General features: G+C 45.2%; 1 protein-coding gene and 1 long non-coding RNA gene across 7 annotated transcripts in view; both read right to left on the bottom strand.

Moving 5' to 3' along the window:
- Positions 1-4,303: 4,303 nt before the first annotated feature.
- The window catches only part of LOC310679787, a 70,586-nt gene continuing 50,537 nt past the window's right edge, over positions 4,304-24,352 (bottom strand). Inside the window, exons 1-4 of one of the 3 annotated variants that reach the window (XR_014512537.1) lie at positions 6,962-6,998; positions 6,743-6,862; positions 5,639-5,749; positions 4,304-5,501 (exon numbers count right to left, since the gene is read on the bottom strand). This is a non-coding gene — a long non-coding RNA (uncharacterized lncRNA). Of the gene's footprint in view, positions 5,502-5,638; positions 5,808-6,268; positions 6,696-6,742; positions 6,863-6,961; positions 6,999-24,352 lie in introns of those variants that run through there. The other 2 variants (XR_014512539.1, XR_014512538.1) reach the window with 2 other exon arrangements.
- LOC310679786 (sterol O-acyltransferase 1-like) overlaps positions 17,629-24,352 on the bottom strand; it is a 114,301-nt gene continuing 107,577 nt past the window's right edge. For 3 of the 4 annotated variants that reach the window (XR_014512534.1, XR_014512535.1, XR_014512536.1), the window contains exons 13-17: positions 22,518-22,616; positions 21,805-21,940; positions 20,670-20,815; positions 19,462-19,768; positions 17,629-18,163 (exon numbers count right to left, since the gene is read on the bottom strand). Coding sequence is in view for 1 of the 4 variants with exons in the window: in XM_083445436.1 (XP_083301562.1) it covers positions 19,712-19,768; positions 20,670-20,815; positions 21,805-21,940; positions 22,518-22,616 (438 nt within the window). In the remaining 3 variants the exon portion in view is untranslated. Of the gene's footprint in view, positions 18,164-18,244; positions 19,769-20,669; positions 20,816-21,804; positions 21,941-22,517; positions 22,617-24,352 lie in introns of those variants that run through there. The other variant, XM_083445436.1, reaches the window with a different exon arrangement.

Genomic DNA, 24,352 nt, shown 5'->3' on the forward strand with positions numbered 1-24,352 from the left:
TCATGGGCCTGTGAGGACTTCTATCTAACAGGATACAAGGGCTTCTACCTGAATGCCACGCAGAACTCGTTATCACATGGTAGACTGCAAGGAGGCTTGGCTACTTTTGTTTCCTTAGCCATAAATCTTCAGGCCGAAAAAATCGACATCCAGTCGTCACTCATGCTGGTTATAAAGTTGCAAACAGCAGAGGAAACGATAGTAGTGATCAACATCTACCTATGTCCAACTCATAAGAGAGATTTGGTTGATCTGAGATGGCAGGAAATCCAAGTGATATTGGAAATGCATTTTGATAAATACCCAGAAGCCACTTTTCTGTTGGCGGGAGATTTTAATGGACGCCTGTCACATACTGACCAAATCTTATTCTCTAAATTTAACAAGTGCCCTTCTTCACCTCTTATGACTACAGACCTTTTACCAAGGAAATTCAAAGATAACATAGCCACTTATGCAGGTTTTAAATGCAGGCAAACCTTGCTGGCCCTCAATTTCCTTCTGCTAAATGGGGCAGTCAGCTCAGACTACCCTGCTGAATTCACCTATTGGTCAGGTTCACGTGCATCCACTATTGATTTTGTATGGATATCTCCCGCCCTTACCCCCAAAATATCCAGCTTTAAGGTGGCTACAAGATTGGAGAGTGATCATTTCCCTCTAGAAATTTCCTTGACTCTGGCTGACAAACTTGATAGGCACTCCTTTGTGCACCTATCAAATGATCATCTGGAGATAAGACCTACAGCCCTTAAATGGACCTCCAACTCGGCCCAGCAGTTGAACGAACTTCTCTGGTCTGATCAGCTCCAAATAAAAAGGGCTTCCCTTATGCAGGCGGATGAGCCTCTACCAATATATGATGATTTAGTAGAACTTCTAAAACCAACATTAGCTCAGTCCCCCACAAAGCATGGTAAACAGTTTTTCCACAAAAAATGGTTCGATGAGGAATGCAAAAACTTCAAGAATCATCTGTACAATGAATGGTTGGCATACAGAGCATCAAATGACCCCATGCCAAATAACCGCCTTATCACCCTCAGGAGAAGTTACAAAGCCCTATTAAAGGAAAAGAAGCTTGAGGCAGAAAGAAACAATTGGAACAACCTCTTGATAGCTGCAGAGAATAGAAATCCAGCCTCTTTTTGGCAGTTAATCTCTAGATACCTGGGTAGGCCGCTTGCAAGAATAGAACCCCACATCTCAGCGGACACTTGGGAAAGATACTTCGCCGATCTGTATGCAGCCCATGATGCCTGCGGAGACACGGTGGAGCCGGAAGCACTGCCCGATTGGGACCCAGTTACATGCCCTGAAGTTGAAACTCTCATAGATCGATTTAAAGCAGGCAAGGCCCCCGGTGACGACCTTATATCCATTGATGCCATCAAAGCAAATAAAGATTGGTGGACCCCACTTTTAGCAGCACTCTACACGCATATAAACAAAACAGCAAAATTTCCCTCAAGCTGGGGCTCTGCGTTGATTATATTAATACATAAGAAAGGCCCACGTACAGAGCCGAGCAACTTTAGGCCAATCAGCTTGCTAAATGTTATTGGGAAGATTTACTCGGTGTACCTGCTAAACAAACTATCGAAATGGATGGAGGACGACAATATTATTGCCGATGAACAGGCGGGTTTTCGCCCTGGAAGATCTACCACAGACCAAATATTAACCTTGAATCACCTGGCGGAAAAGTATGCCGGCAAAGCCCCAAAGGTTCTTCATGTGGCTTTTATTGACCTTAAGCAGGCATTTGATCGAATCTCTAGAAAGCAGCTATGGTCAAAACTGGCCGCTACACAGATCGATCGTCGTCTCCTTCATCTGATTATCAGCCTCCATACAAACACCTTTCTGAGAATCAGGCTAGACAATAAAGGCCTAGTCTCCAACCCTGTTACCACCACTAGAGGGGTAAGATAGGGTTGTTTATTGGCCCCAGCATTGTTTAGCTTTTACATTAATTCACTGGTGACTCACATGGCCAATGATGCATTCCACCACCCCCCCCAAATTAGCAGGCCGATCTCTGAATGTTCTTCTGTATGTGGATGATGCCGCACTTCTTGCCAGATCCCCTATTGGACTGAGGAGAATGTTGCAAGGTGTACATGAATACTGTAATCAGCATGAGCTCCAACCCAACTATGCTAAGACCAAGATCATGGTCTTCTCTGCCCGACCGAGAATCCATCGATGGTCGATGAACGGGATCCCCCTAGAGCAGGTTAACTGCTTTAAATATCTGGGACAAGTAATATGGTCAAATAGGTCTTTTCTGGCCCATAGAGACTATATAACAACTAATGCATCTAAAGCAGCCATCCAGATTAGATCTCTATATGATAAGAATCAGGCTCAATCAGTAAAGATAGCTTTGAGACTCTTTCAAATGAAAGTCCTCCCCCTTCTTTTGGTGGGCATCTCTTTAGGCTCCCATAGGGATTTTTTGAAACTGGATTCTATTCAAACGCGATTCCTTAGAGCCATCCTTAGGATTCCCCCCTTGGTAGCGGGTGCGGTTATGAGATTAGAGGTCGGCTGGCAAGCTCTATGGTATGTGGCCTTGAAGACGAAGCTCTGGCTATGGCTCAAGCTTTGTTTTAAACCAGTGGGTATTGCCCCCTTGATATTGAGGGACGATTTCCAATCATCGTGGGAAAGGGAGGTCATTAATGAGGTTCAATCCTGCGGATTGTCTCACCTTTACTTTGAGTCTATGACGTATAATCAAGCTAGAGCTGTGATCTCCCGGAGACTGAGTGACATTGCCAGGCAAGAGGACATAGCCCAGGTAAAACCAGGGATGTTCCTAGGGGACCAGATTTACCGGACCATACCAGTCCCCTACCTTGCAGAAATCTACTACGTGGAATACCGCAGACTTTTTACAGCGGCTAGATTAAATGTCCTTGATTCTGCGATATTGTGGGGAAGGTACAGGGGAGTACCATACGCCCAGAGAATCTGTCATTGTGCCATGGGTGTGGTTGAGTCCACCGAACACATTCTCTTGACTTGTCCTTCTTATGCAGAGCTTAGACAAAATTTTATAGACCCACTTCTATGTCAATTTAGCTTCCTACCCGGAGAAAACCAGGTTTTACACTTGCTGAATAATGTCACTAGAGCTATACCTTCCTTGGTGGCCAAATTTCTTTTTTTAGCTTTTAAGCGTCGTAAGACTATAATTGACTGTATTGATATGGGGCTATCCGTTTAGCCCATTTTAGTGTTGGCTAAGTTTTAAAAATCTTTTTTGATGTTTTAACTGTGTACTGACAAATGTTCCTTTTTCTGACTGACGGTCGAATAAAAGGTTGATGATGATGAATATCCATGTAGCAGATTGAGGATGCATAATGGGTTGTGCCACTTCAGCAATGCAGATGGAAGAATGTTCTTCTTCTTCTTTGGCGATCACTCGTAGCTGAGTAAGATTGTCTTCCATGAACACGGTCTCAACAGTGAGTCCGTAAATGACTGTGGAGGCCAATTCTGGACCCACACGTCCTTCCACAGTGGGGACATAGGTTTCCGGGTGGGAGTTGATCACGGTGTGGATTTGCCAAGCGTGCCTTCCTTTTAGCACGTTTCTCCCTTGCGTCCTGAGTTCGAGTGTGTTCAAAGCCCATGACGCCTTTGATAAAGGCTGTTCTCCAATTGGAGTGCTCACAGGCGTTTCCCAATTGTTAGTGTTTATACTACATTTTTAAAGATTTGCTTTGAGACAGTCTTTAAACCTCTTTTGTTGACCACCAGCATTACGCTTTCTATTTTTAAGTTCGGAATAGGTTTCTGAAAGTGGAAACCTAACACACCAGGGAGAAAAGTTCTAGATTAGTCCATTCCCTGCCGTGCTAACATTCTACTTACAGGATACACTTTATAATAAAGAACAACCAAAAAAGTGATTTTCCTGGCTGCAGTTTGTAGTCAATTGTAGTTCTGGAGCTCCTGGAGTCAGTGTTCACAGCAGTGGCGGAGGAACCCTCTCCGGCACCAGGGGCACGGCAGCCTGTACGAAGTGCGCATGTGCGGCATCCTGTATGGACTGCGCATGTGCGGTGACCGTATGGGATGCTGCACATGTGCAGTCTGTACGGGCAGCCACTTGCACGCAGCATCCATACGGGCGGCTGCTTGCACGGCGACCGTACAGGCCGCTGCACAAGCGGCATCCCGTACGGAGTGCGCACACGTGGCAGCCCATACGGACACCCGTACAGATGTCGCGTGAGTGGCAGCCTGTATGGACACCGCGCAAGCTGTGCCCATATGGACTGCGCGTGCCCTTGGCCGCTCTACAGCTGGGAGGATGCAGGGGCCATCTTGTCACCTGCCCCCTCCGCCCCCCCTTCCTATGCCCCTGGTTCACAGACCATGCATGAATTCTGGGGCTGATTCTCTGCTGCTGGAGAATCGGAAGCGTATGCATGGTCTTGGCTTATCCACTTTCCATATTTAAACATGCTCAACCACCCTTGGAAAGAGAATCCTCAGCACTTCATCAAACTACAGTTCCCAGGATGCTTTGTGAGAAAGCTAAGTGGTATACAACTTTGTACCATAAAGTTTCTGACTCAAGTAGACACTTTATGACCAACAGCTGGAGAAAGGGGGTGCCTTTCCTTTGTGAGGCTTGCTTTTGCTGCATTGCCCACAGTCCTGCCTATGTTCTGCACCAGAAGAAACCAGAATCCAGAATCTGTAGCAAGGAATTCTCAGTTCAGTTACCAGTATTTACTGGTATCAAATTCCAATTCCTTGGATTTTTCAAAGCTTTTGCAATTGAAGTGATCAAAGAGGGAGGTGTTGGATGTATGATCAGAACAGCAAGGAATTTAAGTCACAGAAGGGGAGAACGCAAAGCATTAAATGGGCAGTTCATACATATCCAGCAATGTGATGCAGCCAACAAATACCCCATTGCTCCTGTTAATATGTAAAGGAAGCTTATCACGCGGGACGGAGTTGTAAGGAAAACAGCCACGTTGCCAGCCGCATCCATGCAATCTGCTCCCTTCACACTACCAACCCAGGAGCCCAGCCGTGATGCCACTCCTGGTACCATTAATAACTTCTGTGTGGCCTACTGGAAGTAGCTTTTTCAAGTAGCATCCACAATATGTCTCCAGTCTCTTCTCCATAGTCATGAGGGATAGATAGATATATTTCTTCTGTTTGTAAACTGCAGGCTTCCCTTTTCATGATGTCAAAACTTCCACCAGATAGCAATAAACACACGGCCACGAGCCCCAGCGAAAAAGAAAGAAGCCCTGAAAGAAGAGGGACAGCTGTGTACATTTCCTAACGGAGATGCTCACCTCGGCTTCTAACGCTTGCTTCTGTTCTGCTGCTTCCTGATCTTTTAGAACGTCCACAGCTTCTTTGTCTTTTTTCTCTTCCTCCACAGGTACATCTGTGGTGGAGGAGCTTTCCACTCTCTGCTCCGGACGAGGAGGCCGCTGTCGTTTCAGCTGAAGCACCTGCAAAAGGGTTGCAAGTGAAATTCTCCTTCTGAGATATCGCCCTGCGCCAGAAGAGAGGTGGAGGGCGGGGGAGCAGAGGGAGAAAAAAATCCCCAACCACCACCAGTCACGCCAAAGGTTATTTCTGCCAGTACCTCTAACCCAAACAGGCCAACCAGGTCTTCTTGGCTGATTAAAGTGGTGGGAGTGGTCTGCATCCCAGACAGGAGGAGGCTGCAGGTTTCAATCCAATCCAAGCACTCTGTCTGAAAAAAGCGAGAGCGAAAGAAGCAACCAATCACCAAAAGGGAAATACAGTGGTACCTCAGGTTACAGACGCTTCAGGTTACAGACTCCGCTAACCCAGAAATAGTACCTCGGGTTAAGAACTTTGCTTCAGGATGAGAATAGAAATTGTGTGGCGGGGGTGGGAGGCCCCATTAGCTAAAGTGGTACCTCAGGTTAAGAAGAGTTTCAGCTTAAGAACGGATCTCCAGAACGAATTAAGTTCTTAACCCGAGGTACCACTGTAAAAACAATTGCCCTGTGGTGCTCCTCCAGAGGGCTCAAACAGAGCTGCTTATGTTGAACTATGCTTTGAGGAAGTTGTACAATGTTTTGCTTAGCATATGGCTCTGTGTTTTGCTCAGCATTATGGCTCTCCATTTCAGCTTCCCAACCCAAATGGGCAGTAGGTGGAGCTGGACTTTGTAGGAGGCCAAGGATTTTTGAGAGGTCTGCCATTAATCCCAGCCATTATCTTCCCTGCAAATGCATACTGTGACCTGTCATTCACACCTGTACTATCATCGATAGGTCCATGTATTTGCTGCCCAGGGAGTAACAGCCTTTGGGTTGGAAAACCCTTGCCCTAATTGCAGGTGTGTTGTGGTTGCTTGTGTTTGTGTAACACCCACCAATGAAAAACACTATTTCTTACATTCTCAGTGGTACTGTTGTCATAAATGGAGATTAAGAGGGATGACTATTAAAGGCCTGCTAAAACCTGAAGTCCCATTGGGCCAATGCCCTGCCCCTATCGCTATCACTATGCAACATCTCCTCCAGAGAGCCCCAGCGTTCCAAAATCCCAATATCCCACCCAGGAATTCAGTCTTTGTGAATTCTGACCTGAACTGCACTGATCCACATCTATCAGACTGATTTGATTACTAGAACCTATTTATTTGTTATATTTGTTTCCTGCCTTTCCACCAAATGAGGCTGGCTTTCACACAATAGAGTTCAATGCAACTTACCTCTGAGTAGACATAGTTAGGAGTCTAGCCTGTGCTCTTAAGACTCATTCCAACTTCCTTTTTGTTTGGAACCAGCTATTTCTCATATCACAGGGCTTATGAATTTGCTGCCCTGAACTCCTTTGGGAGGCAGGGCAAGATATAAATTCAATAAATAAATAATCCCATCTAGAACCCCCTTGCCTGAGAGCAAGCCTCATTGAACTCAATAGGACTTACTTCTGATAAGATAGGATTAGGCCTGCTCTGTTAGGCTTCTAATGTCAATGTGGGCACACTTCAATTCCCAGCATGCAGTAATAGCAGCAGATTGTATAAACACACAATATTGCGCAAAAAAAGATTGCACACTGCAGAAGACATGACTGGCAGGGATTAAAAGGCTTGGAGAAACTCCAGGTTACAGGAACTGTTTCAGTAGGAAACACTAGGTGCCTTGCGGAAGTGAAGTTGCAATTGCCTCACAGAGATTTACAGGGTAATCTGATGCATGTTCAAACAAAGGAAATACCACTGGGTTCAAAGGAGCTTGAACGTGAGGAACGTAATCAAGTTTCTGTAATGTTATTACGTAACATTCACAGCTTTGGAAAAAACAAACAGTGGTGTCAGTCAACGCTGCTTTCATTCACATGAAGTGAACCTGCTCCTGAAAATGAGAGAAGATGTGAAGAGCAACAATTTTTGTACCTGTTTCTGTTTCCATCGGAATCCTCCAACATCCCTAGTGATGTCGCAAAAGCGACATGGGCCAAAGAGAGACACGATTGTCCCAACCCAACTTGAAACTTTCCAAACAACCCAGCCTCAGCCTACCTTCCCACTCAGCCTGAAGTGGCCCAGGCCTTACTGCATGCCTTCAAACAGCCCACACTTCTCTTTTCCAATCTATTTTACAAAAATTGTTCACAGAAACATGAGACTCTTATCCTGCCTTGCTGATGGCTGCCATAATTGACACTACCACAAATTTTCAGCCTTTTCTTCCTCCTGCCTAGGGAGGAACATGAAATATTGGGGGTACCTTCCATGCGCCGTCATGATTTCTGTGACACTACTGGGCTCAACTGCAGACTTTTTCTCCTCCTCTCCAACTAGGCACCCCCTTAACAGCACCGGCCCAGGCTGGATCCTGGAACTTCCTGAACAAGGGTCACCACAGCCCGGATCTGTGGTTTAGACCACAATGCTACCTACGTTCTATTCTATTCTGCCTTGGTCAGATCCCACCTGGAGTACTGTGTCTACAACTTAAGAAGGCTATTGACAAGCTAGAATGTGTACAGATGAGAGCAACCAAGATAATCAAGGGTCTGGAAGCCAAGCTTTATGAAGAACAATTGAGGGAGTTGGGTATGTTTAGCCTGGAGAAGAGGAGACAGAGGAAATATGATAGTCATCTTCAAATATCTAAAGGGCTGAGACAGCATTCTCAGTTCATACCTCGGCGCAGGGTGTTGAGGCATCTGCCCCTCCGGACGTAACGGTTCAACTGCCGTTGCGTATCCACACTTGGGTCTCTGAAAAAACTCCTCCTCTTCCTCTGCCACATACCGTCGCACCGGCACGCGCACCTCTTGAGCTCTGACTGGCGAGTAGACTCTACCCGGGCTGAGCGAATGCTGTCTCACGATCCGGCGGACGTCGGGCTCGCACGCTTCTCGGCGGCAGTCTCCCACAGTCACCTCCTGCAGCTGGTGTGGCAGGTCTTGGTAGTCATACGCCATCCGGCTGACTCTCGGCCCCATCAGAATGGACTGGCCCATCTTTGGATATTTCTCTCGGCAACGGAATCCACCATTCACCAGATCTCGTATCCACTCCACATCATAACCTTCTGAGAAATCCATCTCTTTAGGCTCTGTGTAAACAAAATAATTCCCCCTAGGACGTGTCGAGGCCATCCCAGCTTCCACTTCCTCACGATGTGCTAGGGGTTGGGTAACTGGCGGGCCCCTTGCTCTTTCCACAATACAGGACTCTCGCCGACCCTTTCGGACAGTACTTAACTCGCTGGCATCCACCAGCTCCCCCTCTGATTCAGGGTCTTCTGAAAACCAGGAGGCGGATTCTGCTCTGGGGCTTAAAGCTTGGGGGGGATTGGTCTCCACAGGAAGGGAACTGCCTTCTCCCACTAATCCCTACTGGTCCAACGTTTCCATTGTATTTTCCTGAGAAGTTGCGGCCTCCTCCATCCTTCCTAACTATCTCTATCCCCCCCAAAAAAACCACCTGTAACCCACAAAAGATACGTGCCAATTTAAAAAATCAAAGTGCCTTTCCGCAGGGAAGCTCGATCCCACCACGCTGCCAACATGTGGTAATCTTGCCCCCAGCCACTCGCTCCTCCCTCACCTGTCTTTGCTCTCCGGCCAGATCAGGTTTCTTGAGCAGGGCTGGCAGGCACGCTTACGTTTTACAGAAACAGGACAAAATAACACTGGTAAGGCTGCCACCACTCCCTTTGTCCCGGGGAACCCAGAGCCACAACCCAGGGAGAAGGCTGTGCCCCGTTATTGCCGGTTATCCCCACTCCACAATTTGTATCCACAGACTTGCAGACAGAAATTCTACGGTAGAGCGCAACCAAGCGTAAGGCTAGGAATTAGCTTTCCCCCCAGAAAGGCACACAAACTAGAACAGTTTCTTTCTTAAAATTTATTTTAAAAGAACATAAGAAAACATGCTAAAATAGCAGGCACTTCTTTTGAAACTTACAGGTAAGAAAAATAAGAACATTGCAAAGTCTAACTAACTTACATACTCACAACTAAATGACAGATAGGATAGTTAGAGTCCTTCTAGTGATCCGCACACAAAGATTTCAGCAATTCTCCATCACAAAGGACGAAATGACGGCTACTTAGGTGGAACATCAGCAGCCGGGCGAGTTGCGGATTGCAGAGCGCGCTTTCTCAGCCATTTCCCAGATCTTTTATCCCCAATTTGCACGTGGCGTCAGAACCCCCGAAACCAATCATAACTCTGGATTATTTTCAAATTCTCCAATGACCGGCTTGCGGGCTAATCAATCTAACTTCTGGCAGCTGGGCCAATTAAGAACCCAGAGCCTAAATCAAAGGGGTTTCCTCCCTTTCCGTGGAGCTTATGCAGATGCACATTCTCAGGCAATCAAGGCAGATAACATCACTGAGGGAATGCACATAACTTCGGACCCAGGTGTCAAACCTTTCATTAAATCAGGGGTTTCCTTTCTCATAATAAACCTTTCACACCCTGGACGCCTGTTAGTCTGGGTTAAAGGGACAAAACTTATTTCCCATGGTTCTCGTGGCCTGTTGGTTACCCACAAGGCCTCACTCTCGTTGCTTGATCAAGGAACAGCTACTAAGCAAACACTAACTTTACTACACCCTCCCCCCTAAGATGAAATTACAGGGTTAAGTCCCGCAATTTCATCCAACAAAATATATATACATTGAGGTAGTTGGTTCAGTCTGGGAAGGCAGCAGCTCCAAAAATCATTAGCAGCATCCCCCAGTCAGATATTTACACAGTTGTAGGACAATAATCATCAATAGTTTTTTCAGCTGAGGATTCAGACAAAACACATACAGATACTTCATTTAACTGATTGATACATCCTAGACAAGGTGTCAGCAACCACATTGTCCTTCCCAGCAATATGTGTGACTTTAAACTGAAAATCCTGTAAGGCTAGACTCCACCTGAGCAATTTCTGGTTGGATTTCATTACTCTCTCCAGCCAACAAAGTGGGGAGTGATCTGTTTGGACTTCAAAGGTGTTGCCCCACAGATAAGGACGCAATTTGGTCAGAGCCCAGACCAAAGCAAAACACTCTTTCTCAATGGTGGAATAATGGTGGAATAATTTTGCTCCCGGGTTATCAATTTCTTACTCAGGTAAACCACGGGACGCCAATTTCCCTCTTCATCTTCTTGGAGCAGCACTGCTCCCAGCCCGGTCTGACTCGCATCACTTTGCACCACAAATGGACGTCTCTGATCTGGGGCCAACATAACTTGAGAGCTCACAAGGGCATGTTTTAACAGATCAAAAGCCCTTTGACACTCCTCAGTCCAATCTACTTTGACTGGCAATGACTTATTACAAAGGTTGGTAAGAGGAGTAGCCAATGTGGCAAAATGATTGACAAACCTCCTATAGTAATTTACCAGCCCTATAAAAGACTGCACATCTTTTTTCACTACGGGGCGGGGCCAATCCTGAATGCATTGCACCTTGGCCTCTAAAGATCTGATGTTTCCCGACCCCACTCTGAATCCCAGATACACCAATTCTCCTTGGGCGAACTGGCATTTTGACATTTTAACAGTCAGATTTGCCTCTTGTAAACGGGCCAAAACTTTCTGCACATGTTTAAGGTGCTCTGGCCACGATTCAGAAAAAATGGCTAAATCATCCAAATAGGCACAACAGAACTCACTCATGTCATGGATCAAAGAATTAATCAACCGTTGGAAGGCTGCAGGAGCATTTCGCAATCCAAACGGTAACACTTTAAACTGGTACAAGCCTACATGAGTAATGAAGGTAGATTTTTCAGAAGCTTCAGGGGAGAGAGTGATTTGACAATACCCTTTGGTCAAATCCATGACTGTAATGAACTTCGACGGCCCAGCTTCTCAATCAACGTGTCAATCCTAGGTAAGGGAAACACATCTGGTGTCTGCCAGAGATCATTTTAATTGGGCAAAATACTCGCTGACAGAAGGCAGCTTTATCTCTTCCTCGGACCCTTCCCACTCTTTTCGAAGCATTGAGAGAGGGGTATTCAAAAGCCTGCCAAAAATTAACTGATTGGGTGCGAACCCAAGGCTTCTTTGGTACGCATCGTTGTAAGCGGACACCACCAAAGGTAAATCCTGGTCCCAACTGGAACTATGGGCTAGGGCATACTTACGCAACATCTGAATTAAGGTCTTTTGCACTCTTTCCACCAACCCATTTCCCTGGTGCTGATACGCAATGGAGGTATGGTGGCGAATTTCAGACAATCGCAAAACCTCGGGTTAACTTAGCCATCAAATTAGTCCCTAAATCGCTCACCAAAACTTTAGGGATTCCTAGGGAGCAAAAGGCAGAAATCCAAGCTTTTACCAAGTTATTAGCAGAAGTGTTGGCTAGACTTGTTGCCCAAACATAGCGAGAAGCATAATCTATTAATACACACATATATTGCTTTCCTGAGCGGGTTTTTGGTAAGGGACCCACCAGATCAATTCCCCATTTTTCCAAAACATTCGCTTCCAAGGGGACACTTTGTAACTCATTGGGCAAGTTATCACGGTCATTTCCTACTTTCTGACATATAACAAGAACGTCAGGCCAGTAAAAATAACGACTTAGTCTCTCTCTTTTTTGCAACCCCATATGTCCTGCTAAGCCGTCTTCATGGGCTAGGCTAAGGACAGTTGATCGCTTCTTTTCCGGAACCACCACCTGTAAAACCAAATCTTTGTCCTTCCTCTTTGTTGGTACAAACTGGTGATACAAAAGTCCCTTTTTATACACAAATTGGGCCCTCTTTGCTCCTCAGAGGGGAGCGTCAACCACCTCCCAACAATCCTGCAGGGAGGGGTCTGCTCTTTGCTCTGCCGCAAATTCCCCCAGGTCCCCCAGTTCAACAGAAGCATCAAAGTCTTTCATGGGTTCCAAAGTAAAAGTGGATAACTCTCCCTCCCCTCCGGGTTTTCCATCCAGCCCTGGGTTGGACTCAGCCGAGTCTTTCCCTGCCTGGACTGAAGTGGGGGGAGTTGCTTACAGTTACGGGATTCACGTTTAACTGTTGCTGCAGGTAAACTTGGAACCCAAGATCATTCCCGACCAAAACTGGACTCTTACAAACCTCTGGATCATGGACAATCACAAGATGGTCCCCACTATATCCTTTGTACTTAAGGGGGACTATTGCCGTTGGCTGAAAGATCTCTTCCACCCCATAAGGACTAATCTTTAAGGGTTTAGCCTGCATCTGGCTGGGTAAAACCAGATTCTTAGACATGCTGGTAATATCAGACCCAGTGTCCCGGTAAGAGTTCACAATAGTTTTATTGATTTCAATAGGGGCAGAGAACTCCAAGTTTGCCCAATTCACATGGGGTATTTTCAAATTACTCCCAGTACTCACAGGTCCCACGGTAACAGTGGTTACAGGGACTGCAGGTGTTTCAGAATTATTAACATCAGGAACCACCCTGCCCTTCTCCTCCAGGGCCGGCCTCTCCCCCGCTCCAGGTTCTGGTTGTTCCTCCTCCCAGTCTTCCTCCGGCCGATGGATCATTCGCACGGCAGGGGTGGAGGTTAGAACGGGAGGCTTCTTGTTACCCCGCTGAGGGCAAGCTGCTTTCACATGCCCCGGTTTGTTTGTTTTTTGTTTTTTTTAATAATATTTTATTAGGTTTTACAATAAATGAACAGCAAAAAGAGCACAATACAACTAAACAAACAAAACAAAAAGGACAATACAACAACATGTAAACACCATACAACAAAAGATATAAAAAAGAAAAAGAAATAAAAATATTAAAAACAATTATTGTCTCCTTATATTCTTTACATTAACTTGTTTCTGCGACTTCCCCAGACCTTCCCTCTCTGTATTCCAGATCCTATATTCTGTCAGCAAATTCCTTCCCTCTGTCATTTTTAAATTTCATCATAAACTTAGTGTCTTAATATAGTTACATTTCCATGTATCTTAGAACTTATTAATCTTTCTTAATCTTTAATTTTTTATACTAATAGTCTTTTAGATTCAATCTGGTGTCATCAAACATTCATTATCTTGTAGTGTTTCTGTAAATAGTCTTTAAACTTCCTCCAGTCTTCCTTCACCGTCTCTTCTCCCTGGTTTCTGATTCTGCCAGTCATTTCTGCTGATTCCATTTCTGCTGATTCCATATAGTCAATAACTTTCATCTGCCATTCTTCCAGCGTGGGTAATTCTTGTGCCTTCCAATACTGTGCGATGAGTATTCTTGCTGCTGTTGTAGCGTACATAAAGAATGTCCTGTCCTTCACATGTGGGAGGAGCTTATCAGAGCTTGCAGGCCAGCGGCTGAAGAAGGAGCCAAAAGGGTTTTCTTGTGTGTGTGATTCTTTGTGGCTGATTAGCTGATTAGCTGCTCTCCCTGTGCAAAGGTCAGAGGGGGCAGGGTTTCTGTTGAGGCAGGTGATTAGCTGTGGGAGGAGCTTATCGGAGCTTGCAGGCCAGCGGCTGAAGAAGGAGCTTGCAGGCTAATCAATCTAACTTCTGGCAGCTGGGCCAATTAAGAACCCAGAGCCTAAATCAAAGGGGTTTCCTCCCTTTCCGTGGAGCTTATGCAGATGCACATTCTCAGGCAATCAAGGCAGGTAACATCACTGAGGGAATGCACATAACTTCGGACCCAGGTGTCAAACCTTCCATTAAATCAGGGGTTTCCTTTCTCATAATAAACCTTTCACACCCTGGACGCCTGTTAGTCTGGGTTAAAGGGACAAAACTTATTTCCCATGGTTCTTGTGGCTTGTTGGTTACCCACAAGGCCTCACTCTCGTTACTTGACCAAGGAACAGCTACTAAGCAAACACTAACTTTACTACAGTAACTGTTAATAATTGGTGGTGGCAGCAGATTATCTCTACCCCCCAAAAAACCCCCATTAAAGCTGACAATTCTGTCACACACATTTCATGTTAGTGCTCAAGAATAACATTAAAAATCCATATTTATGCCTAATATAAACTGGTCTTCGAGTAAAATTACAGAAGCCCCTGCTATAGCTGTTTAGTAGGAGCATTGCTAAAGGAGGAAAGAAGCAGCAGCAACAGAGAAAATATCCACTTACATACCATGGGCGTAGCCAGGGGGTGCATGGGAGTGCAATTGCACCCTCAATCAAGTAAATAAATAAATATACTTAACTAACTGATCAATGGCATCACAGATAACTCAGTTCTACCTGCCCCCCACATAAAGACTGCCACCCTAAAATAAATCCTGCCTACGCCCATGTTACATTCGCAGAGTTCTTACTTTACCGCAGAGCTTCCCAAACTGTGTGTCGCAACACGTTAGTGTGTCAGTTGAAGTGTGTCATGTGAACAGATAGGAGTCTCAAAGCAGCTAACATTCTCCTTTCCCTTCCTCCCCCACAACAAACACTCTGTGAGGTGAGTGGGGCTGAGAGACTTCGGAGAAGTGTGACTAGCCCAAGGTCACCCAGCAGCTGCATGTGGAGGAGCGGAGACGCGAACCGGGTTCCCCAGATTACGAGACTACCGCTCTTAACCACACCACCACACTGGCTCTCACTGGAGGAGAAGTGGAGGCTCCTTTTACCTCTCTCCATGCGCTTCCCGCCGGCTTCTGTTGCCATGGGAACCGCGCGCGCCTCTGGCAGGCGTTCCCTCGCAGCGCCTGACAGGGCAGAGGCCGCTTCCACCCAGGACTTGCGCCAGGTGCTCCCTGCTTTCATCCCCGCTATCCGCCCGCTTCTCTCTCACACGCCCCATTTTAGAAAGGTTTTTTGTTTTGTCTTAAGGCACCGAGTTAGATGCCTTGACAACGGCGATGGGAGCCGGGAAGGGTCCTTGCCCTAAGAAGCAACGGAGCATGCGCGCCAGGAAAGGCCGGTCCGCTGCGCTTGTGCCCAAAGAGAGAGGAGGAAGGGAGGGGCAGTGACGTGTCCGCCTCCCCTCCAGGCCTAGGACATGCGCCCAGAGGGAGGGGTCCCTTTTATATTGACTGAGTCAAAGCAGAGCTGCCAACGTTTCCCTTTTCTGGCGAGGAATCCTATTCAGAATAAAGGGGTTTCCCTTGAAAAAAGGGGGAAGTGGACAGCCATGGCACGAATAGTAAAACCCAATTTAGAAAGTGCTTTGCGTCCCCTTGCCGGTCAGAAGACCCGTGGCTGTGAATGCAACTTAAGGAAGGCGGAGTGGCCCTTTCTGGGATCGGAGGGGCTGGAGATCGCTTCCGCTGCAGCCCCATGCCTTACCCTACTCAAAGTCACCACCCCACACTCGCCTGCGGTCCCCTAATTTTATGAGGGGGTAATGCCATAACTGCAGCATGCACTGGAAAATCTTCCCTGAGACCTGCCTATTGAGCAGTTGTGGTTGCTTTTACTAAGATCGAACAGATGCCAGTCTTGATGTCTGCCAGTTGTAATTATTGCCCAAGGATATTTTTCTGGAAAAAGAGGTTCCGGAACTGGCCACGATCGCCTTCTTCGTTCCCTTAGAATTGGCCATGGTGCCCCTTGGACCATAGCTGTCAACATTTCCCGTTTTTTTATGGGAAATTCCCTTATTCCGAATAGGATTCCTCGCAAGAAAAGGGAAAAGTTGACAGCTATGCCTTGGAGAGGTGCCAGAACTCAGTTCTGGGGAGTTCCAGCAGGAAAAAGGCCCGGTCTTGCCCCCTGCCCGCATTTGACAAGGCAGAGAGCATGACCCGGGTTGCTTGTGGGACCCTCCTGCCCTCCAAGCGAGATAGGGATAAAACACGGGGTATTGCTGGGTCCTCCAGGGCTCTGCCCCACCCTGTCCCCCAAACTGCAGTGTAGGGATAGCAACACTAGAAGACATGCCAGGGTTTTGCCCTGATCTTTCCACTGCTATTCATCTCACCCTTGAAACCTGCAAAAATTATCAGCGGGTTATCTTTAACCCTTTTCACCATAGCCCACCCCCAACCTCCCATTTAGGGATAATAGGTGACTGGTTTATAAAGGCCTACTCTTCATGCTAGGTTCTGCTATGAATCCAGATGGCCCCTTAGATGGGTTACATATACAGTGGTGCCTCACAAGACGAAATTAATTCGTTCTGCGAGTTTTTTCGTTCTACGAGTTTTTTCGTCTTGCGAAGCACCACTGCGTATTGACGGTTTCCCGTAGGAATGCATTGGTGGTTTAAAAAAAAAGGCGCAAGACGTTTCGCCTTGCAAAGCAAGCCCATAGGGAAATCCGTCTTGCGAAGCAACTCAGAAAATGAAAAACTATTTCTTCTTGCGAGTTTTTCGTCTTCTGAGGCATTCGTCTTGCGAGGTACCACTGTAAAAGCATCTACCACTTCTGCCTGGAAAAGGGGAATCATAGTAGGGCAAACTCAACCTGTTTGGTGGGCATCATAGGAGCCTACGCCTAAGGGCAAAGGTCCCTTCACTACCCCCAGTATTTGAGGTGGCCACCCTCCACCCCCCAGTTGATGGGCATTCAAATAGTGTGCGTGCACCACATCATGTGATCAGTTTTGAAGCATGGGGCTTACATGCCCCCCCATTTTATTCAAGGCAACACCCCGGTAGGCATAGAATGCAGAGTGTATGGGGAGGGGAGCAGAGAAAGAGAAAATCGAAGGGGAAACTAAATGATAATGGCTGAAGCCCTGCTGGACTAGCACACTGAACAGACACACTCCACATCTTGATGCACACCACAGATGCACATTGATGATCAGGATGATGATGATTTAGATTTGTAGCTGACCCTTCATCCCAAAATCCCAGGCGGTTCACAGCAGAAAAATACAAAATGAGAATACAAAATAAACCATAAAACAAAAACATAGAATGGAGAATACAGTGGTACCTCTGGTTACGTACTTAATTTGTTCCGGAGGTCCATTCTTAAGCTGATACTGTTCTTAACCTGACACCACTTTAGCTAATAGGGCCTCCCACTGCTGCTGCGCCGTCGCCACGCAATTTCTGTTCTCATCCTGAAGCAAAAGTTCTTAACCCAAGGTACTATTTCTGGGTCAGCAGAGTCTGTAACCTGAAGCGTCTGTAACCTGAAGCGTATGTAACCCAAGGTACCATTGTACCACACTTTCAACCAGTTCGTTGTCTAGGTGCAGTACATCGAGGCTGAAATGAATGCAGGCAGACAAGTTTCATGGATAGCAAAATATATTTCAATTTCTGTAGTACAGTATAGATCACATAATCCCTTGCAAGTAACAGAATAGGTCACAACAGACAGTTCAATACATTTTGGAATCGGCTAACAATTCTATATCCCACCATCAACAACCTTCCCTGACCCACAACGTTCTCCATATTACGAAAGATGCAAGTGAGGCTTGGTAAGACCATTCCAGTGTCAGGTACAGTTTGTCCTCTTCTCACCACCATCTGTGCAAGAAAATTTCCCCATTGCTCACTCTGAGAAAGAGGAAAACTACAGCCTTGCAATCCAGCACCTCCCAGGTTAACAGGATGCCTCCTTACAATCAGTTGTGTAGATCATTCGCAAGAGATCTGCAACCATGTTGTGCCCATTCAGTTTACATTCACAGATTCAGTCCCAAAGCATGAGGTTGATTACAATTAGTATACTAATCTTCCCACACATCCCCCTTAGAAAAAAGTACACGTATTTCCCAAAGACAACAGGATTTATTTGATAAAATTCTCAAATTATATTCTGAAGATAGAGGTTTGTGTGTGTGTGGGGGGGGGTGTTTCTCTTTAAACAAACAGCAGAAAAGGACACAATGCGATGAAAATTCTTTGGGTGGATCCCGGCCATCTTATAATGACAATTACAGTGCCATCATAGACAATTTAAAAACAAAAGCAAAAAGCTTTTTGGAATGGATGAGTCGACCATGTTAACACTGATTTAGCAATACTACAATCTGCACATATGGTTTGTAACGTTCTAGGAACAGAAATCTCCCTCACACCTCTATCTAGAACCTGCAAGTGAGTAGCCTCTAAAAACAGTGTGTTTGTGAAGGGTACTTATCAGACTCCTTCAGAGCTTACACAGGATGTTGATCCAAATTCAGATGCTCATATTTCCTCATCTTTCTCCAAAAGGGGATACTGTTTCAGTGAATTTTTAAAGTTTTGAAATAGATTAAATACTGTACTTGACGTTTGGCATCTTGAAACTACTGTTCATAATATTCAATCCAGGTGGCACTTCCCCCAAAATCCACAAAAATTATCAATGACACACCCACCTTAGTCAAATAAACATGGAGCACATGGCTTAGCTAAATGGCAATACACTTGGGTCATATCAAAGTACTGATTAAAATTAGCACACTTATCACATAAACTGTTTTCTGCAGTATAAATCAGAATTAAGTTTCTTTTTATTTTTTGCTGCAGTTAGAATGACATGAGAAAAGCCGCCGGCACCTAGAATTTACTAGGGCACCAAATTTAGGACAATACAAAGGACAGCAGCTCAAGAACACAAAAAACTTGCATTTCCCCTATGTGCCTACGCTAGTATATAGCCCCCCCCCTCTTAGAACATGTCAGAAATGTACTTTAGGGCGGCTGAGAGAAAAGCTCCAGATTATAGACTACACAGTGAGCAGTCAGCAATATAGGGGCATTGTTTTTCACAATGACACAGTCCCTCCTTCTGTAGCTCTAAGCACACCACCCACCCAAGGCTGTCTCACAAAGTAAACCAGCGTTTTCAGTGGAGCAGCATGATCATTGCAAGCCAACACACTCTCTAGGTTCTTCAACACAAACTGCATTTGCCCTCCAAATCGCTACAGTATCATCAGTGAGGAATGCAAGAAACCTAAAACTGGACATGTAAGCAAAAGGCAGCACTTTGCTGCTTATAAAAATTTAATCCACATAGCACTGTGGGGATCCCCCTGATCAAAACTGGCAGCCTATTGTTAAAGCTCCTCAGCTCTATGCCTCAATTCCAATTGGGGCTTGATAGATGCTATTTATTTTCAAAAGAACTAATTGCATAAACAGCATCAGGTCCGCTTGGGTCCTTAGCTAGAGAGCAGGAACCCCTGAAGACACTGGTTCTGGTTAAAATGGGAATGATACAGCCCTTAGTAGCAGACAGCACCCACTTTTGCCATAGCTAAAGACAGTTTCCCTTTAAAAAGTCTGCAGTCGTTTTTACACGCTAGCCCAACTTGTTGTCATTGTTTAAAAGACAAGCATCTTCTGGCCTTGACGCGGAGGGATATCCCAAAGGGTGTCAGAACTTAAGATGGCAAGTCCAGGAACGCGGTTTCACATAGTCAAGGAAAGTGGGCTATAAAACACAAGAGGAACAGTAATGTTAGACAGGAAATGCTGGGCACTTTCACTTCTGTAGAGCTATCCCTTAGCCATGTGAACAAATGCCAGTGATGAAACCCAAGTGTTTGCTGTCTCTCAAGCCTGGGCGGCCACCCAACTTGCAACAGCCAATCTAGGCAATTAGAAGTGGGGTGGGAAAAGGCTTGCCTTTCCCTGTAAGACCGCCAAATTGGCTTTTCTTTGGGTCAGCTTCACCCAGACGCTTTAACTCTCTGAATGGCAGGTCTTCCAGGTCAAGCAGAATTGCTAAGGTGTCTGCAATCCTGAAACTACAATCCTACTTGGCTCCAGCTACTATGAGTCCAAGAACCAGCCCCAGGGGGTTATGCATATGCATGTGGGCTGATCTGGCACTGCATATTAAATGAGGAAAGGTAGTGGGCACCTCATATTAAATGCAGCAAAGATGTAGTGAATTCTCTCTGTTTGAACCCTGCAGATCCAAAGGTGGCAGTTGAATCAGAGAACACAGCAAGTAGAATGAAGAAACCACTGTGCTCCACTAAGGCCTTTCACTCTTTTCCATTACCTTCCTCTCCCTCCCTTCTTTACTGCCCCCTTCCATCCTCTGAGAACCTTTGGCTTTCACCTCTCCAGAAGGGCAGAAACTCGCTCAGAGCTTTACATTATTCATATCAAAAGACATGGAGGAAGTTTCAAAGGTTTTTTTCTGACCCTGCTGCTTGTTATTCTTGTTAGAAAGAAACCTCTACGGTAGCTATTCTGGGCAGAATGCAACCTTCTAAAAATCTGGTTTTCGAATTTTACGTTCACATCTTAGGGCTTGAATGAATAGTCCAGAATAGCAGCTCAGCTCTGTTCCTCTTATTTCCAATGACAAGTGGTATACTCACATTTTTCAAAGGGCAGTGCTTGTAAGCATACCATTCCAGGCTGTAGAGGTAATGTACCATAGTTATACCAACCCCAAGCGTAAGCCACAGGATCACATTCCAAATGGGGCTTTTCCGACGGTCACTGATAATGAAGTTGAAAAGCACTGACGGAAGAAAATTTAAATGCACTCAAAATTCATGTTAAGGACACCAGCAGCATTCTTTCCTTGATCCCCAGTTAGCAAAGTGTCCGTATCAGTATGACACGTTGTACCTCTTTCCATAGAAATAAATGGCTCTCAACATTTTTTTGGAGTTACAGTGGAAAAGAGACAGGGCTTTCCCTTTAAATCACACAGAAAAATCAGTGGGCCACCTACTCATATGAAACAAAGTTGGCTATATGATAGGAGAAATACTTGTCCACCATGACAGATGGTTGATACTGCCAGTGTCAAGCAGGGGGAAAGGGCACCTCTTTTCAGGTTGCAAGCTGAAGACCTCCAAAGCAAGGATCATCTCAGAAGTCTTTGAGAAAGCCGCATATTACAGTTTGGAGCAGTATCAGAACTTACTCCTTAGCCAAGCCAAGGAAGCCCTCCCTCCTACTCTGGCCATGATCAGTCTCAGAAAATGGAGATTTAACCAGGGTCAGGAGAGGCTTCTAGGTTTAGAGGCAGCAAATGGTAAGGCAGGCTGCAACACAAGCCCCTTGCATCTCAGAACATTAAGTACAGATGGCAACTAAAAGCTAATCCTCAGAATTTACAGAAACTGCTGCTGCCGGAAGGTATATTTGGTAAGGTAAACTAAAGGGACCCCTGACCGTTAGGTCCAGTCACGGACGACTCTGGGGTTGCGCGCTCATCTCGCTTTATTGGCCGAGGGAGCCGCCGTACAGTCATGTGGCCAGCTTGACTAAGCTGCTTCTGGCGAACCAGAGCAGCGCACAGAAACGCCGTTTACCTTACCTATTTATCTAGTTGCACTTTGATGTGCTTTCGAAAGGCTAGGTTGGCAGGAGCAGGGACCGAGCAATGGGAGCTCACCCCGTCGCGGGGATTCGAACTGCCGACCTTCTGATCAGCAAGCCCTAGGCTGTGTGATTTAGACCACAGCGCCACCCGCACCCCCTGTTATATTTGGTACTTACTTCCAAAACACATGTAGAAGGAGAACAATACTGGATAGAAGAAACCAATGCTTATCACCAGGATGTATTCGTGCACAACAGCGGAAAAAATGAAGACTGACAGCATAGCGACTGCTTTGAATTTCTTCCCAAATAACTGGTGGTGAGAGAGAGACACAGACAAACAAGGGGAAGGGTGACTCACTGATAGGTGAATGTATCAGAGGAGATCCAATTTTCAAAAACAACAGTGAACAGCTTGTGATAACCACCCTTAAATTGCCCATTCACATTTATTGCACAGGGAGGGTTGTCTCCAGTGGTGGCCTTGCTGTCAAAAGGACTTCTTGCTTGCACAAGGCAGGGCAGCTCATTTTTGCTGATCCCTCCTACTCAATGGAGCCCCACAAACACTTAACGTGAGAGCTGGAACAGTGTGGGATACGGCATAGAGAGGTGAAATTGGTGGTAGACTGGTAAAAAAAAAGTGACTTCCCAGATACGGGATACAAACCAGACTGCATAAGTACAAGCTTCTCTCTTTCCACCTTCTGTCAGATCTCTGTATGGGTAAAGTGACTAGGTATTTTACATGTTGTGTAATTCACCTTTACACTAGAACTTTAATAAAACCATTTTGTGGGGGGAAATGTAAAGATCTCTGCCATTCCATTTAAAAAATGGCTTTCTTTTAGAGCTGAAGCAAGGGGGTGCATTAAAAGATGGTTGCTTACCCAAAGGAAATCTTTGTATGCATAGTAATACAGCCAGTCATGCACCACCACATTCCAGGTTCGGAAATACCTTGCATAAGATGTAGAATTCCACCAGTCCTGCAAGAGAAGGGAAGTAAAAAGAGCAGAGACCTTAGAGTCAGTGTTTAAAACTGCAGGATCAAAGTGCCAAGTGCATTCCTGCTACTCAAGTGTTTTAGAGCTCAAGTGTTTTAGAGCATGTCAGTGTTTGTAAAAAGCAAAACAAGGTTCTGACCTCCCTTTGTTGCCTCAGCCTGGTCCTCGGACCCTTGTCGGCATAAAAGAGTCCACGAGAAAAGTATCCTTGCAGAGTGCTTTCTGCTTTTATTCTTAAAAGTCTTTCTGCAAAAGCGACTGACCAACTGTACACACATCAACACTACCAGCTTTCACTCACTCACTCACTCACTCACTCACTTAACTAACTAACTAACCAACCCAACACCAAACTAACATTTCTCACTCTCTATATACAACTTGGTGCAGGCTGCTGACTCATGCTGACCCAGCTTTTTTAAGCATTAAAGAAACAGCGGCCAATTTTTAGCCGTGACAGAGCAATTGGCAATACAATCTCTATGAACATCTGGTGTACTGTTGCAATGTATAACTGAAATTCCCGAAGAGCTCATTTGCAGGCATTAAATCCTAACCTCTTCCTTCCCAAATAGCCACCCTGAGAATAAGTCACTGGTGTCCCAGTATTTGTAGCTACACTAGGTCTCCAAGGCTCAGATCCAAAATGATCAGAGCTTTGAAATTTTTTTCGAATCCACAAACAAAACGGGAAAATTTTTAGCCTGGCAACTATGAAAAAGCAAAAAGCAAAATGTGATCAATAAGATAAAAATAGAAGAAAGGCTTGTGGAAGAGCCAAATGAAATAAAGAAAAACTTCCTAATTTTTTTTTGAAAAATTATACAAAAAAGAAGAAGACATAATAGAAATAGGAAAATATCTAGAAAAGAACAGAATAACATCCATAACGGAGGAAGAGAAAACCCAATTGAACAAGTCCATAACAACAGATGAAGTACAAGAAGCAATAAAGAAAATGAAACTAGGGAAAGCACCGGGCCCAGATGGCTTATCGGCCAAATATTATAAAAATCTTGGAGAACATTTAGTCCCGGTGCTATGTGATGTAATGAATAACATCCTACAAGGAGGGAAGACACCGGACTCCTGGAAAGATGCCCACATAACGTTGATATCCAAAGCAGAGTCAGACAAACCGAGTATAAAAAACTACAGACCGATATCGCTTCTTAACAATGATTATAAAATATTTGTGGAAATTATGGCAAGCAGACTTAAGTATTATCTAAAAAATGTAATACACACGGATCAAGCTGGATTCCTTCCTAATAGACAACTAAAAGATAATGTTAGGCATATAATAGATATCATCGAATACCTGGAAAGGAAGAATGAAATCCCTGCAGTATTAATCTTTATTGATGCAGAAAAAACATTTGATAATGTATCATGGCAGTTCTTAGTAAAGTGTATGGAGACAGCAGGGATAGAATGTGCCTTCATGGAGGGAATCAAAGCAATTTATTCTAGTCAAAGAGCCAAATTGATTATTAACAACAATTTAACTGATACATTCGAGATTTCCAAGGGTATGAGACAAGGCTGCCCTTTCACCGCTTCTTTTCATAATGGTATTGGAAGTAATCGCAAATAAGATAAGGAAAACACCAGAGATACGAGGAATCAGAATTGGGGTGAAAGAATTCAAACTGAAAGCATACGCAGATGACTTGGTAATCTCATTGGAGAACCCAAAACTAAGTATTGACAAAGTC

This window comes from Podarcis tiliguerta (genome assembly GCF_965153285.1).
Source record: "Podarcis tiliguerta genome assembly, chromosome: 6".
NCBI lineage: Eukaryota > Metazoa > Chordata > Lepidosauria > Squamata > Lacertidae > Podarcis > Podarcis tiliguerta.